This window comes from Nelumbo nucifera, chromosome 4 (assembly GCF_055504915.1).
Source record: "Nelumbo nucifera cultivar China Antique chromosome 4, China Antique-T2T, whole genome shotgun sequence".
Classification (NCBI taxonomy): domain Eukaryota; kingdom Viridiplantae; phylum Streptophyta; class Magnoliopsida; order Proteales; family Nelumbonaceae; genus Nelumbo; species Nelumbo nucifera.
Genome location: NC_142652.1, coordinates 37,858,650 through 37,874,241, shown reverse-complemented (window position 1 = coordinate 37,874,241; position 15,592 = coordinate 37,858,650). Strand labels below are relative to the sequence as shown.

The 15,592-nt window shown below is 36.4% G+C and overlaps 1 protein-coding gene across 1 annotated transcript; it reads right to left on the bottom strand.

Moving 5' to 3' along the window:
• Window positions 1-980: 980 nt before the first annotated feature.
• LOC104607286 (uncharacterized) lies at window positions 981-13,484 on the bottom strand. Its single transcript, XM_010272900.3, has 4 exons — window positions 13,161-13,484; window positions 12,945-13,027; window positions 1,408-1,463; window positions 981-1,316 (listed from the first exon to the last, which is right to left on the bottom strand). The coding sequence occupies exons 1-4, from the start codon at window positions 13,330-13,332 to the stop codon at window positions 1,238-1,240; spliced, it is 390 nt and encodes a 129-aa protein (XP_010271202.1). The 5' UTR covers window positions 13,333-13,484; the 3' UTR covers window positions 981-1,237.
• Window positions 13,485-15,592: the final 2,108 nt, after the last annotated feature.

Here is a 15,592-nt window from a genome sequence, read left to right as displayed (position 1 = left end):
ATAATAAATATTATCTAAATCTATATATAATAAATATTAAGTAATAAATGATTTCAAATAAATATTAGCATATATATATACACATTTTAATTATTCTATTACTAATTATATCCCAACACTTTATATAAATCATTAAAGAATGATTTTTATGTTTAAATAAATTAGTTATATTCACATAAAACTCATTTTTATTATTGTTCATATTTTTAAGATTTTTTTTTTTATTTTCTAATATATCCATACGTATCTTAATTTTTCGTCCATATCTATATGTTTCCAAAGCATATCTCAATATATCTCTTAAAATTACCTTTTCCAATACACCTTACATTTTCGATACTTTGAACCTCGATTATAATAAGGTATAAGGTGTCCTCCTTCTCATTTGAGCGGCCTCGTGGGCGCCTGCTGCCCGGTCACTTGGACAGGCGCCTAATTGCTATAAACAAGACATTTAGGCAAAACGCCCAACAAAGGGAACAGCCGAGATGTTAGATTTAACTTTGAAACGTTTGGTGTTGAAAATTTCTAAAAATGTTGATAAAGAGATATCTAAGCCCTCAAGATATGGCTTGGTAACTATTCATTGGTTCCACAACCCGCTGAACAGCCATCGCGTTCAGTTGCTCTTTTTTCATCAGCAAAATTTGGTCTATTTCTGTCATCCTTGCGCAAGGGCCATGCAGTTGCGGAGCCAGGAATTTTCTCTTGAGATAAGGACGAGAAAGAGTAGTGCTTGGGGAAAATAACATGAAAGGGTTTAGATTTATTACAGATTTATATATATATATATATATATATATTGGAGTTGGAGGAGCCTTGGTCCTTTACAAATTACAATTTTAGTTCAAGTTTGGGTGGGGGGGGGGGAGGGGCAAAGGCCCCACCAATATACTTGGCTCCGTCCCTGTCTGTGTGGTTCCACTTTTATCGGATGTCTCCAAAGAGACTTGTGAACAAGCTTTAAGAGATATACCACATTTGTATATCAAAACGGGAAAATATGCATAGCAACTCAAAACTTCGAAGAGAACGAGCTACATCCCACGGTTAGTTCCAACATATAGTACCAGCAATATACGAAAGTAACAGCAAAAACAGAAACAAAAAAAATAATAATAAACAGTGTTACACTCGCTAACTTGACTGTTGAGTTTCAATTCCATACACAATAGTAACTGGGCTCGTTTATCTTCTCTTCACATCTCTCATAAGAAAGTAACCTCCGAGAAAAAAGCTACTGATCCTTAAGCTTCTTCTCGGCTTCTTCCAATTTCTGAATCTCCTTGTAATATTTACATAAGCGGAAGACAAACCTAAACCACAACCAAAGAGATTCTTAAAAACTTCAGTATCAGATGAGTGCAAATTCCTAATAACTTAGAAGTAAGATTGTTCATTGTGTACCAATAAAGAAGGCATGCAGCAGCACACAGAACAACATTTCTTTGAGCTTTATATATCTGCACAGCACGTCAACAGTCAGATCATTGCAACTCAGAATTTATATCAAAGCAAAACCAGAAACTATAATTAATTGGTTGATCGTTTAAGCAACTATTACAGTAGTTGTTTTACAGTAAGATCCCTGCAGCAGAAAAAGTAAATGAAATTGAACTTTATCATGTACTATAACTGCAGCATGAAAGGTACCAACAACATAATAAGATAAAGGATGGTAATTGCTAACATGCGAAGCAAGGCAGCAAAGATGCAGCAGAACCTTTCAAATTCAAACCCTGCTAAAAGACAAAACATGCAAAAGGTGACCTACTTCCCAATAAACAAATTTCTGAATTTTTATCGTAATTACAAAATAAAGAAAATAATATAATAAACTACACTGTCATGCAAGAAATGTTAATCTCCAGACTAGCCCCATCCCACAAGTAGCGAATTGGGATCTCCTCCCAATAAACAAATTTCTGAAACAGTTTTTTTTTGTTGGGAGATCCCGACTCATACGTAGCATCCAGGAATCCCACCTCTTTTTTCAACAGACTCCAAAGCTCTTAGATTTACCTTACAGGAATTGTTTTTTGGAAGGTTCCACACTCACATGCCTGTTAGGCTGTGTTTGGTTTGAAAGAAAAGGTAGGGAAACTTAGCCAAGATTTGTACAGGTGTCCCACTATCCCTACCTTTCTTTCAAACCAAACACATCCTTAACTTACAGAAGGACAAGGCATGACACTTCACAACCCCTGTATTTGCAGCAGACCCTCTTTATGTTTGTCCACTTTGTGACTTGAGGTATTAGTGATGGACAAGGCTTTTGATGCTAGCATTGTTCATCATTTTGTAACAAGTGCCATAGGAGAATCATCTAGCTCCTTCTACAAACAAAACCCCATCTGACTTAAGTGGCAGCCACTCCATCCTGGAAGGGTGGAGATGAAAGGTAGGTGGAAGATTAGGAAAGTAGCACAAATCCAAGTTTTCCTGCCTGTAGAGATTTCGTAGTGGTTTCAAAAGGATCCTCTTCTTTGAATCTGCTGCAGGATCTTTGCGATTCAGCAACTTCTCTTGCAATGAAACTCAGGTTGCAGATATGTAGATCAGAAACAAATAGCAAAGAAGAAACAAGAGAAGAGGTGGATGGATGTAAGACAATAACCCTAGGCAATCAGACCTAATGATGAGGGCATTCATATCCTAAACTTGGTAATCACAACAAATTCTGCAGAGAAGCTTTATTTGTTCATTATCCAAAGAAGCCTTTTGGCTAGGCAAAGACCTACAAAACGACATAGCCTCCGATAAAGTTGTCAATCTCGAACTATCAGAAACTGACTGAGCCACCAAGAAAGAGCCATCAAAATCTGATCCAAAATACTAGCTAGCTTGAACATTGACCAAAAAACTTCTATCTGCCCAAACTAAAGCAAAATGTATGTGAGGAGCACTATTCACAGCAACCGGGACTCTAGCAACACCTAGCACCTAAGTTTTCATGTAACACTATGCTTTGAGATTGTATCAATCAGCATAAGCAGTTCAAGAGAGCACATCTAAGTTCCCTCATCATATTGTTGACCCTAAATCCTAAAGAGTTTCTCCTTCAAACATGGCATTCTATTTTTTCAAGTAACAGTATCCAAGAAGTGGGTACTTTCCACTCTCAAATAGAAGCATTCTTCTTCAAACATGTGTCTACCCACTCTTAAAAAAAGTCATAGTAGTTAACTCCACTCTCAGGAAAAGGTGTTGACTTTAGACACAGTTGCCTACAGAAAAAAGTGTCCAACTCCAAGCTAACTTTAAAGCATGGCTACCTATAAAAAAAGCATCCACTCCAAAGGATGTGGGGCCCAAATTAATCTTTGTAATTCAATTTCTTGATTCAAATAAAAGAATCGCTATGCTGTAGAGACTTTTAAATTACGAACTAAATCTGATTTAATTAATTAAATTAAATAAAAAAATCAAATTACATATAATTATTGGATAAATAGTGAATCCCAAATAAAGTGACATTATTACAAAAACAAAATGATATAAAGGTGTAGTTGCCACATACTTAGTACCAAGGTTCAAAATATCGATACAGGCCAATACGCCAGTAGGGGCATATCGACCTGTATCAAAGCTTGCCCATCCTTTTTTTCTTTGAAACTGATTCAGAAAGGTTGGTCTAAGGCTGGTCTACCCCCTGAACCAGGTCACACCCCAATACGACCCCTGTAGGGGCGTATTGTTAAGCCCTCGATATGATATGATACACAAAATTTTGAACCTTGCTTAGTACAGGAGGTCATTCTCTAGTGACATGATAATAAGTGGAGATGATGGGAGCTGGTTTGTAGACCAAAGGACAAAGGGGGGCTCTGGATAGGAAACTTAGTCCAGAAAAATTCATCCCTCCTAAGAAAGAGACTTTAGAGGTTCCCCCTAGAATGTGAAAGGCTCTGGCACAAAGTGATTGTAAATATACATGGGTGTTCAGACAATGGCTGGGATTCAAAAGTATCCCCTAATGCTTCATCATCATCTCCCTGGAAAGCAATTCAAGAAGTGATTCCTTCCTTCCTCAACCATATACGTTTTGATGTGGGAAATGGGAACAAGGTCTTATTTTGGGAAGACCTCTGGTTGGGATAACAACCTCTAAAGATCCAATTCCCCTTACTTTTTTACTTTGTCAAACTATAAATTTGAACCCATTTCAAAATTTGTGACTTTTAATACCCCAAGGCTGAACTAGGATTTTGGGTTTAGAAGGGGTCTTAGGGACTTGGAATGTGAGTCTCTGATAACCCTTTTGGCCAAGCTAGACTTTGTTTTCCTAAACCAAAGTACGGAGGATACATGGGTGTAAGCAATTTCTACTGATGGCATCTTCACTTGTGCTTCTTTTCTCAATAACCTAATTCAGCCTACCACCTTGGGTTTGAACCTCCCGGTAAAAGAGATTTGGAGCAAGCCAATTCCACCAAAAATTCAGGCCCTTTGCTAGGAGATCTTTCGTGGGAAGACAAATAGTGGAGCAAGACAAATACCTGTGACTTGCTGCAAAAAAGATGGCCAAATAAATGCCTTTCTCCTCATGTTTGTTGCCTTTGCAAACTAGTGGAGAAAGTATCTCCCATTTGTTTATTCACTGTACATTTGCACTTTGCGTTTGGGAGCATTTTTGTTCTCTTTTTGGTTGCAGGTGGACTCCTCCCCAGTGTTTTAAAAGCGCAACGGGCAATTTGCACCCGAGGTGCATGCCTTTTTGAAGCAAGGCGCAAAAATACAAAAAAAAAAATGCTACAAAAATTTAAAAAAATGTCAAAAAATTCAAAAAAAAATGCAAAAAACAAGGTGACCCCTCCACAGATTACAAACAGGTCCAAAAAAGGTTCTGCCTGCAAACTAGTGGAGAAAGTATCTCCCATTTGTTTATTCACTGTACATTTGCACTTTGCGTTTGGGAGCATTTTTGTTCTCTTTTTGGTTGCAGGTGGACTCCTCCCCAGTGTTTTAAAAGCGCAATGGGCAATTTGCACCTGAGGTGCATGCCTTTTTGAAGCAAGGCGCAAAAATACAAAAAAAAAATGCTACAAAAATTTAAAAAAATGTCAAAAAATTCAAAAAAAAATATTAAACATAATATTTTTTTTATTGGAAACAGTAACTTTCATTAATTCTTTAAGAAACTTAGTACAACTGTCACCTTCAAAAAACAAGGTGACCCCTCCACAGATTACAAACAGGTCCAAAAAAGGTTCTGCCTACAAACTCCTTGCTTTGCTAAAGTATCAGCCATTGCATTGGCTGATCTCCTACTCCATTTAAACCTGACTTCAAGCTCCCTTGTTAGTTGCATAATCTCCCTCACAGGTTGTCTAAGGGACCAGGCGCCTAAGCTGTTTGTTTGCATCCAACCTATTACCAGTTTCGAGTCTCCCTCCACTTCCAACTGCTGAAAACCCAGCTGTTTAACCAGCTTAAGCCCTTGTAGGAGTGCCAAAACTTCTGCCCTAAGAGAGTCCCCCAGTCCTATCAGGCCAGAATAAAGGGCCAGGACATTTCCTCCCCCATCTCTAAAGACACCCCAATTCCAGAGGGGCCTGGATTACCTATAGAACTGCCATCAAAGTTTAACTTAACATCCAAAGATAATGGGGGCGACCAGTCCTCTTGAATAGCTAAAGAGGGGCAGGAAGAAGCTGCTACCGCACTCCACCCTCTAATTAAGTCATCTACAGAGAAGTCCTTGAACAGAACCAGCAATTTCAGCCAATGTATGATCTTGATGGTGGTCCCTTCTATGACTTCATGTGCTGATTTTTCTTTCCCTTGAAAGATTCTGTTATTTCTCTCTTCCCACACTGCCCAAACAACTGCTGCCCTCGTTGCTCTCCACATTAATAAAAAATATAAACTTCAATTTTAAAATAAATGTAATAAAAAACCTATTATAAAATTAAAATATATAAACATAACATGTAAAGCATATTCAAATGAAAATTTAAAAATAAAATCAAACAGATAAAGCATTTTCAAGCATGTAAAGGTAAAAGTTCCCCAAGGCAGGCAAAGAAGAGAGGAAGGATTATGTGGAAAGAAATGAGAGTAGCACTGATTTGGACTATTTGGGGAGAAAGGAACGGGAGGATTCTCAATGAAAGGTGTAGATCTGAGTCAGCAATCATAGAAGCCATAAAGATAAAAGTTGTACATTGGGTAAAAACCTTGGAAATCTTCCATGTTTTCTCCTTCAATGATATTTTGAGATCATGAAAGGAAGTGGCAAACTCGGCCCAAGAGAAAGAAAGGATCATTATGGAATGGACACCGTCAATAACTAATTCTGTGAAACTAAATTTTGACAGAAGTTTTTTGGGAAATGAAGGAAGGGCCAGTTTAGGGGGTGTATTTCGAGGTACAGAAGGTGAGGTACTAGCACTTCATTCGGGTCCTGTGCTGCAAGGGGATCCACTGACAACAGAATTAATAGCTTTGCTTCAAGGGCTGGAACTTACAAAACGGTTTGGTTTTCAAAGGTTAGAAGTGGAAGGGAACTCTCAGATAGTGATTTCCTAGACAAAATTTTATAGCCAAACCCCTTGGGTTTACAGGCAAAGGATTAGGGAACGGAAATTGACATGATAACAAGGGAACTGAGTGTTACGTTTAAATGGGTGAGAAGAACTGCAAATGACATGGCATATACTTTCGCTAAACAGGGGGCAAACAGGCAGCACTTATTTTGGATAAGGCTGAATTTTGGGGATTGCAACACTAATTGTATTTGTTTACTCCTATGGGTGTGGGTAGGGGTGGCCATGAGCCAAGCCTTTCACAAGCTATTCGAGATTGGCTCAAACCGAGCTCAAGCCCAATTTACAGGCTCATTTGTTAATTGAGTCAAGCTCGAAACTAATAAAGCTCGGCACGTGAAGCTCACGAGCCTAATTGAGCTTCTACATATATGTATGTACATACATACACATATATACATATATACATATATATAGAGGTGTCAATTGGACTGGATTTGGTCCAACCCGATCCAGTCCAATGTGAGTCCACTTACAAATGGACTGGACTCAATCCAGTCCAAATCCAATACAACCAAATCCAATCCAATCCATTAAAATGTAAATGGACTGGATTGGATCCAATCCAAACCAAATGAAATACCAAAAATTATATATAAAAAAACAGAACATATAAAAATTACAAAAATATAATTAAAATGAAGAAATCTGAAAATTACAAAAATATACCCTTTTGGCATTGAAAAAGTGCTTTTGTAAAAGTGCTTTCATAAAAGTAGCCATAAAAATGCTTTTGTAAAAGTACTTTAATGAAAGTACTTTCGTACAAGTGCTTTTGTAAAAGCACTTTCATAGAAGTGCTTTTGTAAAAATGCTTTTGTAAAAGTACTTTTATAAAAGTACTTTTGTACAAGTGCTTTTATAAAAGTACTTTCATAAAAGTTCTTTCACAGAAGTGCTTTTATAAAAGTACTTTCATACAAGTACTTTCATAAAAGTGCCTTCGTAAAAATGCTTTTTAAAGTACTTCCACAAGTGTTTTTGTAAAAGTACTTTTAAAAAAGTGCTTTCGTAAAAGCATTTCCATAAAAGTACTTTCGTAAAAGTGCTTCCGTGTAAAAGTGCTTTTATTAAAGTGCTTTCGTAAAAGTGCTTTTATAAAACTGCTGTAAAAGTGCCTTCATAAAAGCACTTTTGTGAAAGTGCTTTTGTAAAAGTATTTTCGCAAAAGTGCTTTTGTAAAAGTACTTTTCATAAAATTACTTTTATAAAAGTGCTTTCGTAAAAGTAATTTTATAAGAGTGATTTTATGCCGGCTTCAGTTTTGATCGGTTTCAAATTGAACAAGGATTTGGCCTCATGATTGGATTATTGGAAATTTGGTTTAGGTCCAATTCAGACCAATAAGAATATGGACCAATTTATTTTGGATTGGCCCAATCCAATAATTATACAGACCGTCCAAATCTGATTTGACAAGGTTTGGATCGAATTGAATCCAACCCAAAACCAGTCGATTGACACCCCTACATATATATACATATATAAAAAATGATACATATAAAAATATTACACAGAGAAAATTATACACATAATAAAATTGTTATATATATAAAATAATTTTATTTTTATATGTAATAATAATAAAAAATTATTATAATTCTTAATTCTTTAAATATCAAATAAAAAATACTTTTTAAATATATTTTTTATTTTTATAAAACATTTATCTCACAATCGAGCTCGAGTCGAGCCAAACTCAAGCTTACGAGCTTTTGACTTGAGCCGAACTCAAACTCAAGTCTTAAGCTTGAACACAAGCTCAAACCTCATCCTTTCTTGGCGATCCAAGCTCGAATAGCTAGCTATCCAACTCGGCTCAACTCGTTGAATCCACCCCTAGGTGTGGATAAACTACCCACAAATTTGTAAATTGTAAGCTCAATTTACACATTATGCTTAACAAAACTTACCTTTGTTGATCAAAAGAAAAGTGGAGATGATTCCCCAAAATAGAGGAATTTTTACTTTTTTTTATTTTCTAGTAACTCATTATTTTACTAGTGTTTCAGCCAACCCTTTGATAGACCACCTAGTCCACATGGACAAACTTTGTCTTTTCAACTTGAATTTGATTTTCCAATTACCTATCCAATGAGACCAAAAATTTTATGAATTTAATGTATGTTAGGAAAATTATGGCCATTTTTTAATAACTTTTCTTAATAATAAGATAAAAGTTTATTGAAAGAAAAAGAAGATTCAAAGTAAAATGCAAGTCGTGACCCAATAAAAAAATATAGGCCCACATGAGATGTAAAATACACAAAAGGACTCCATGACACTTTTTTAGAAAAAGTAAGGTATTGTATTAAGTATAATCAAAAACATTTACAAAGTCCAGCACAATGAGCTTGTGAAGCTATTATGAGCTATGGCTTGCTGCCCAACAGTGAATTTTCCCTCAAACAAATTACATAACTGAATCCTCTGAGTTGCATTCGTTTTCAAAAAGTCTTGAATTCCTTTCAGATCAGATGGTCCAAATCACAGCCAAAGGTGTCACCCCCCAAATAAGCTTTCCTCTTTTACTCAAACCTCTCAGGTGCCAACTCCATAAGAAAGCTTCCAAGTTAGATGCAAACGAAGTTGCACCCCAGAATGCCTTCATGACACTAGCACCCTGTTTATGACGACAATCCTGGAAGAAACACAAAATAACAAATAACAGGATGAAAGAATCAATCAACCAACAAAAGGAAACTAGTAAAAGACCTCAGATCCTGCGCCATGTCCTCAAAAGAAGCCTGACCACCTCACAGCAAAAGAACCCTTTAATAATTGTATTCCTTTGTTTCTTCCCTCTCCCACTTCTACCTCTTCCTCTGGTACTTCTGGAGAATCACCACACAGTATTCTTTGGAGCAACCACTGCCTTAAATAAAGCATTCTTTTTTATCCTCTTAACTCACTAGCCTCCAAAAGCCTCACCTTCACCACCACACTATTATAGCTGCTATTGTCAAGATTCCTCAACTTTGAAGAATCTCTACTTTTTTTTTAAATCTTGCTTCCTTTTCTTCCAAACAATTAAACGCGGTCTCTGCAAACTCATTATTCATTACCACCTAGGAAGAGAAGACCTAAAAGACTTTTCCAATTGGACCTTCCCAGACACCACCTGATTCAATGGTAAGTGTTTGTTCACCCAATGCACTTTATCCACCTAAAACTTCATAATATTACCTACCTCACCCTCAGCCCCCTCATCCATCCAATAAAAGTGGCACTAGCCCAAAGGTTGATTATCCCTCTATCAGGAAATTCCTCAAAGGATAGAATTAGGCCATCTTTCATGATCTCCCAATAGTCTTGAGCAGTTTTTCCTGGAGTCTCCTAAATGGATGAAGTGTATGTGTTGAACACATGTCAAACTCTGGTACTCCATGGATTCTAGGACACTTCTATGTGACTTTTTTCTTTTTTCCTTATTAAAACTTAAACGAATATTTTAAACTACATGTTTCTTCCTTTCCCTGGGAAAGATGAAAGGTGTGGGAACCTAATCCTAGTTCTAGTGGTATATCTACCCTAAAAGTTAGAGTTTTTTGTTGGGAGGCTTCTCTTCAAATCATAGACACTTGTAAGAGACTCCAAGGGAAACAGAAAACTTGGTGCTTATCCCCACATGTACATTGTCTCAAGAGTGGAGAAACCAAGAAAGCTCAAATCACCTCTTTCTTGCTTGTCATTATGTAACTTACATGTGAACTCACTTTCTTATTCTTTTTGGCAAGCCTTGGCATGCCCTGCCAAACACTATAGATCTTTTCAACAAGACATTTTGACTGTCACACTAAAAGAGTGAAACTGTTATGGCATAGTACAATGCCTGCAATATTTTAGAGCAAATGAATGGACTGGGAGAGATATGCATGGATATTTTAAAACAAAAAACTAGATGTGGAATTACTAAATGAGCTGATCTTATCAAAGTGAGAATAGCTCATTAGGTGCTGATGTGTGAGGAATTTAAAGGAGTAAAGATATATGACCTCCTAAGAGAGTGGCACATTGTGCCAGGTACATCAAATAGAACACCACCAAGAGTTTTTGTTTGGCTACCTCTGGAAGCTGGCAGGCTTAAACTTAAATTTGATGGTTGCAGTCTTGGAAACCTTGGTGATTCAGGCATGGGAGGGGTGGTAAGAGGCAAAGGAGGTAGGATATTGCTCAGCTACTTTGGGCCAGTGAGGCATGGCAATTTTTTGAAAGCAGAGGTGTTCACTGTCATTCAAGGCCTAATCATGAATTTCAATAAGCTTAGCCATTCTTCTTCATCTATAAAATATTTATATGCTTAGTAAGAGAGCTCAAGCAAGCATTCCACTCTCCTTTTTTAATGCCCAGTGGTAGGCTCAAACAAGCACCATACTCCATTAGGTCTGAATTAAATGTAGATTGAAAAAGTGGACTGAATTAATGGTGATTTCAAAAACATTGTATATGCTCACATGCTTTTAACCAACGTCCCCCTTCCTAGAAGTTTTCACTTTTTTCCCTTAAATATAAGTAGCAGATACATTCAAAGAACTACATAACGGCATTATTAGGGCAATAATGTGGAATTAGTGCACTCTATAGAGACTAAAGAAGGAAGGGTGGTTGCAGGACTCCATCAGGCTCTACTACAGGAATTAAGAGTGGATTTCCTTGAATACACAGACTGGAGATTGAGGGGGGTCTTTATGTGGTCATAAATGCCTTCAAGGCTTCAACTCAAATGGGGTATGGTCATAAAATTGATTGGTAACAAGTGCTCAATATAGATAATAAAAGAATTAGTTATGCATTGATGTCAGGCATCCTCTGTTTAGGCAGGCTGTTTCTCCTCCCTTACTTTTTCAATTTAATGTACAATTCCTTTTATATTGTATATTCCTCATCAACCCACAAAAAGGATGTCCTCTTTTGACCACTTGCTTTGCCATAGCATCAGCAACCTATCGGCTGATCAGTGTCATAACTCATAACCCTTATTCCCTTTCTATCACCCTCATGATGTTTTTATATTGCCACAGAAGTAGCCTATCATTCTATAGTTGAAGGGTTTTATCACCCTCAAACCTTGTGGTGCTGCCATTAGGGATTGTATTTTTTATCCAAATTTAGTAATAAATTCCTTTTATCTTGTTGCTGATTAAAAGCAGGGAAAAAATAGTGGCCTTACCATGAAAACCAATTTTTCATGGCATTGCCATAAAATTTTGACAATTTATAATTGTCAAATTGATGTCAAAGGAGAATCAAGAGAATATAAAATGGGGTTATGGGTGTTAAGTACATCTGAGCTAATGGATAAAAGCACTATCTTAAATAATGGAAATGTGAGAAAGGGTCCATCACTGAATCCAAAGAATTAAAAAATAATAATAAATCTTTTTTTTTCTTTATCTTTTCATATTCATTTTGACATATATAATTAGATCATTCATCCATGTACATAACTTGATGAATGATGTAGCTCTCTTACAGAGAGAAGACTACCAAGACTTATTAATTGGATAAAAAAAACAGACAAGTAACATTTATTGCTAATTGGTTAGAGTTTTCTTCCAATCCAATCTAATAATAGCTAAAGTAAACTCAATTCATCTCAACTAAGCTTTGTCCCAACCACATTGGGTCGGTTACATGAATCTTGTTCAGCCAATCCACTCTATTTAAGTCTATATCCATTGTTACTTCCCTTCTATGAGTGATGATCATCTTACAAGCATCAGTGCATATGGAATGGGCAATTAATTTTATAGGAGTCATCATTTTGTGAGAATTATTTATAAATTTCAATAAATGATATTTAAGTTTCAATTTTAGAAACGACTTTATGTTGCTTAGCCTTCATTGCTCTTCTCTACTTTCTTTTCGGATACAACTCGTCATAAAATGAAACTAATAGCAGGGAATTTCTGGAAGTTAATGCCACAGAAGCCAAGGCAAATAAATAAAATAAGTATACAACCAGGTGTAGCACTGTAGTTCATTGCCCCCCCCCCCCTTCAGGGCCATAACTTACATCATAAAGACCGAATTCTAAGTTCTTCTAATCCGATCACTACTATCTAGCAAAAAAAAAAAATCTCAATAAAGATTGATATCCAGACAGATCAACGATCAGCATGTGAGCCTTTGGAGATTGGATATTCCGTTATCTTAACACTGTTACAACAAGCATCCTCCCGAGTAAGCTAAGGAATTCCCAATAGGGAAAATTAAAATATGCTTACCATTTCAAACCAAATGGCATGCATATGACCCCAAAAAGTAATAAATTAGCAACCAGTCCAAACAAATAATGCGGACATCAATAACAGAAATGTAGAATATACGAACAAAATTGTCTTAAAGACATATGAACAAATTAATCAAGAGAAGAAATCTGAAACGAGGACTCACAGATTTCTCGTATCGGTCCCTTTCAGCGGCGGTGCAGACCTCAGATGTGCACATCAAGCGGTGCTCGTTCTTCCAATAGATATCTTTCAGAGAAACAAAACGATAAAATCAACTACCAACAACGCCCAAACCCTAATTAGAAGCTAAATCCCCTTAAAGAAAAAAGGCCAACCAGGAAAGGGAACGAGAGAGTAGACCATGGAACTAAAAACAAACCTAATAGCTGAAATGCAGCGAAGGGGACAATGCCCATCGCAGGTTGGAGGAGGATGGAGATTAGTGAGACGACGCGCGATTTCAACAACTTCGGTGCCGGAAGTGTCAGCAGAAGCGCTATGGCTGCTTCCACTGCAACCACGTAAGACAAAATTATCCACTGCAACGCCATTTCTTCTTCTTCTTCTTCTTCTTCTTCTTCTCCTCTCACACACGCAAACGATCTCTGCTTCTGTCTTTATTCTCGCTTATTTTTCGTTTTCTCCTCGGTTTGCTTCGGAGCGAAGGCTTCTTCGGTGACTGCTCCCCGTTGAAGTCGACGAGGAGATTTTTAAGGAACGCTAGCCACACGGATTTGCGAATCAGTAAAGAATACGTAACGTGCTATATAACCTATAAGGCATAAATACGGCATCATGGAAGCCGTACCTCTGCACGGTTTCTCTTACTCGTGTCCATAGCATTCTCACTTGGTAGGTTATCAACTACAACCACCGTATTGATAACAACAATGGAGATAGAAATGCTCAGCAAGTACTGAGAAATCAGAAAACTGTCCACGTATTCGCGTGGAATTTGCGGAAAATAGTAGAAAGAGAAGGTTGGATTGGACACGTGGAAATTTTAACTGATTAATGGCCACGTGGCATTTGCTTTGCGTATGCATCCAAGAAGAAAGACATACACCTGTCTCCGATCGGTCTGTTAGGAATCGTTTGGGCTGAACTAAATGACTAATCGCTTTGTTTTTTTTAAATAATTAAGGGTACACTCAGAAAAAAAAAAGACAGTTAAATTAGTGTACATTTACCAATTTACTAACAACTATAAAATGTTTTTCTTTGGTGAATTATAAAACGTTTTGAATACCCACAACTTTCCAATACAAAGACTCTTTTGTAATGAAGTTCATTGATCAATGCTAGCTTTCCGAGTTTCTTTAGGTGAAAAAAAATAATAATTTTTATTTTCATTTTTTATAATATTTTATTCTATTTTTATAATTTCATAAATAAACAATTATGTATATCAAACTTCGTATAGAATAAAATTTTAAGATTTCTTTTGCAATTTCTCGTCTATCTTGTTACTTTATTTTAACTTTTTCATTTTTTTCTCAATTTGCCTAAAAATAATCGTGCTGCATAAGGCACTGCCCGCATTACACCTCTAGTTTTGCATTATTTTGTGCTCAGGCTTTGGGTCGGACCATTCAAAATTTAGAAAAACAAAATATTCTCATTGCTAAACAAGGAAAAGAAGCACACATTAAAAAAAAAAAAACTTTCTACTAGTAGTTGTTTAGATCCAATTACCTAAAGAAGAGAAAGCACTTAAATTGAGCATCAAAAAATAGTCTTTTTGCCAACATTCATTTATAAGATGCATAAACATATCTATACTACTGCCTATAAAAGAGTGAATGCCGACCCTTTTTTTCTGAAATTTTCATTGGATGTTTTTTACCCCTCTTGTCTAAGTATACAATGGGTATAAATGTCCTTTACTCTCACTTTAGAAATTGCCCACTTATAATAGTCCAAAAACTACCCACTTATAACAAGAAACTACCAATGAATTATAAATAGTTTTATTTTAAAGACATTGCTATGTGCAAATGAATGTGCATGTTTACTAGTTTACATCAAGTCCCTAATAAATGGTACCATTCTACAAGCCATAGTGGCTAAAATATGGTCTTCTATGTTAACATTTCTGTTTATATATAAAAGAGAAAAAATCATATTTGGCAAAAGATGACAAAATGCCATAACCTATTTCCATAGAAAGCTCGTCTCTCCAATTACATTGTGGGATTCTAGTCTACGGTCTCCAAAAAATTTACTATACACTTAGCATCAGCAAAGGCAAATGCTTCAGCTATGTTTGGCTTGAAGGAAAAGGTATGAAAATCTATACAAAGTTTGTAAAGATTTCCTTGCCTTTCCCTACTTCTTTCCTTCAAACCAAACATAGCTGTTCATGAAAGCCCCTTTGCTTAGCTACAACTTACAAGAAGACCTTGGATAAGTACCTACCATTCAATTCCCCAGACCTTAGAGATGTTGGCTTGATATTGCAACCACCCTGTCATTGATGTTAACCAATTGCATGATAGATGGGTTTGGATGGAGAATAATTAATATTCAGTCCCTTGTCCCCTCCTTGAGTTGGAATAATTTTCTTCCCATCTAGAGTCTAGTGATGGAAGGAAAGCCTTTCCATCCTCCTACAATTATTCTCTTCCAAGCTAATGCTCAAATTGCTGATCTTGATCCATCTACAGTATCCCCTATTTCACAACTGGCTCCAATTGCCCCTCGATGATGGATTCCACATCCTATTTCAACTTTTAAAAATAATGTTGATGATGCAAATTAAAGTCCAATGAGGAGGAGATTAAAATTAATTTTGATGCCTTTTGTATGAGT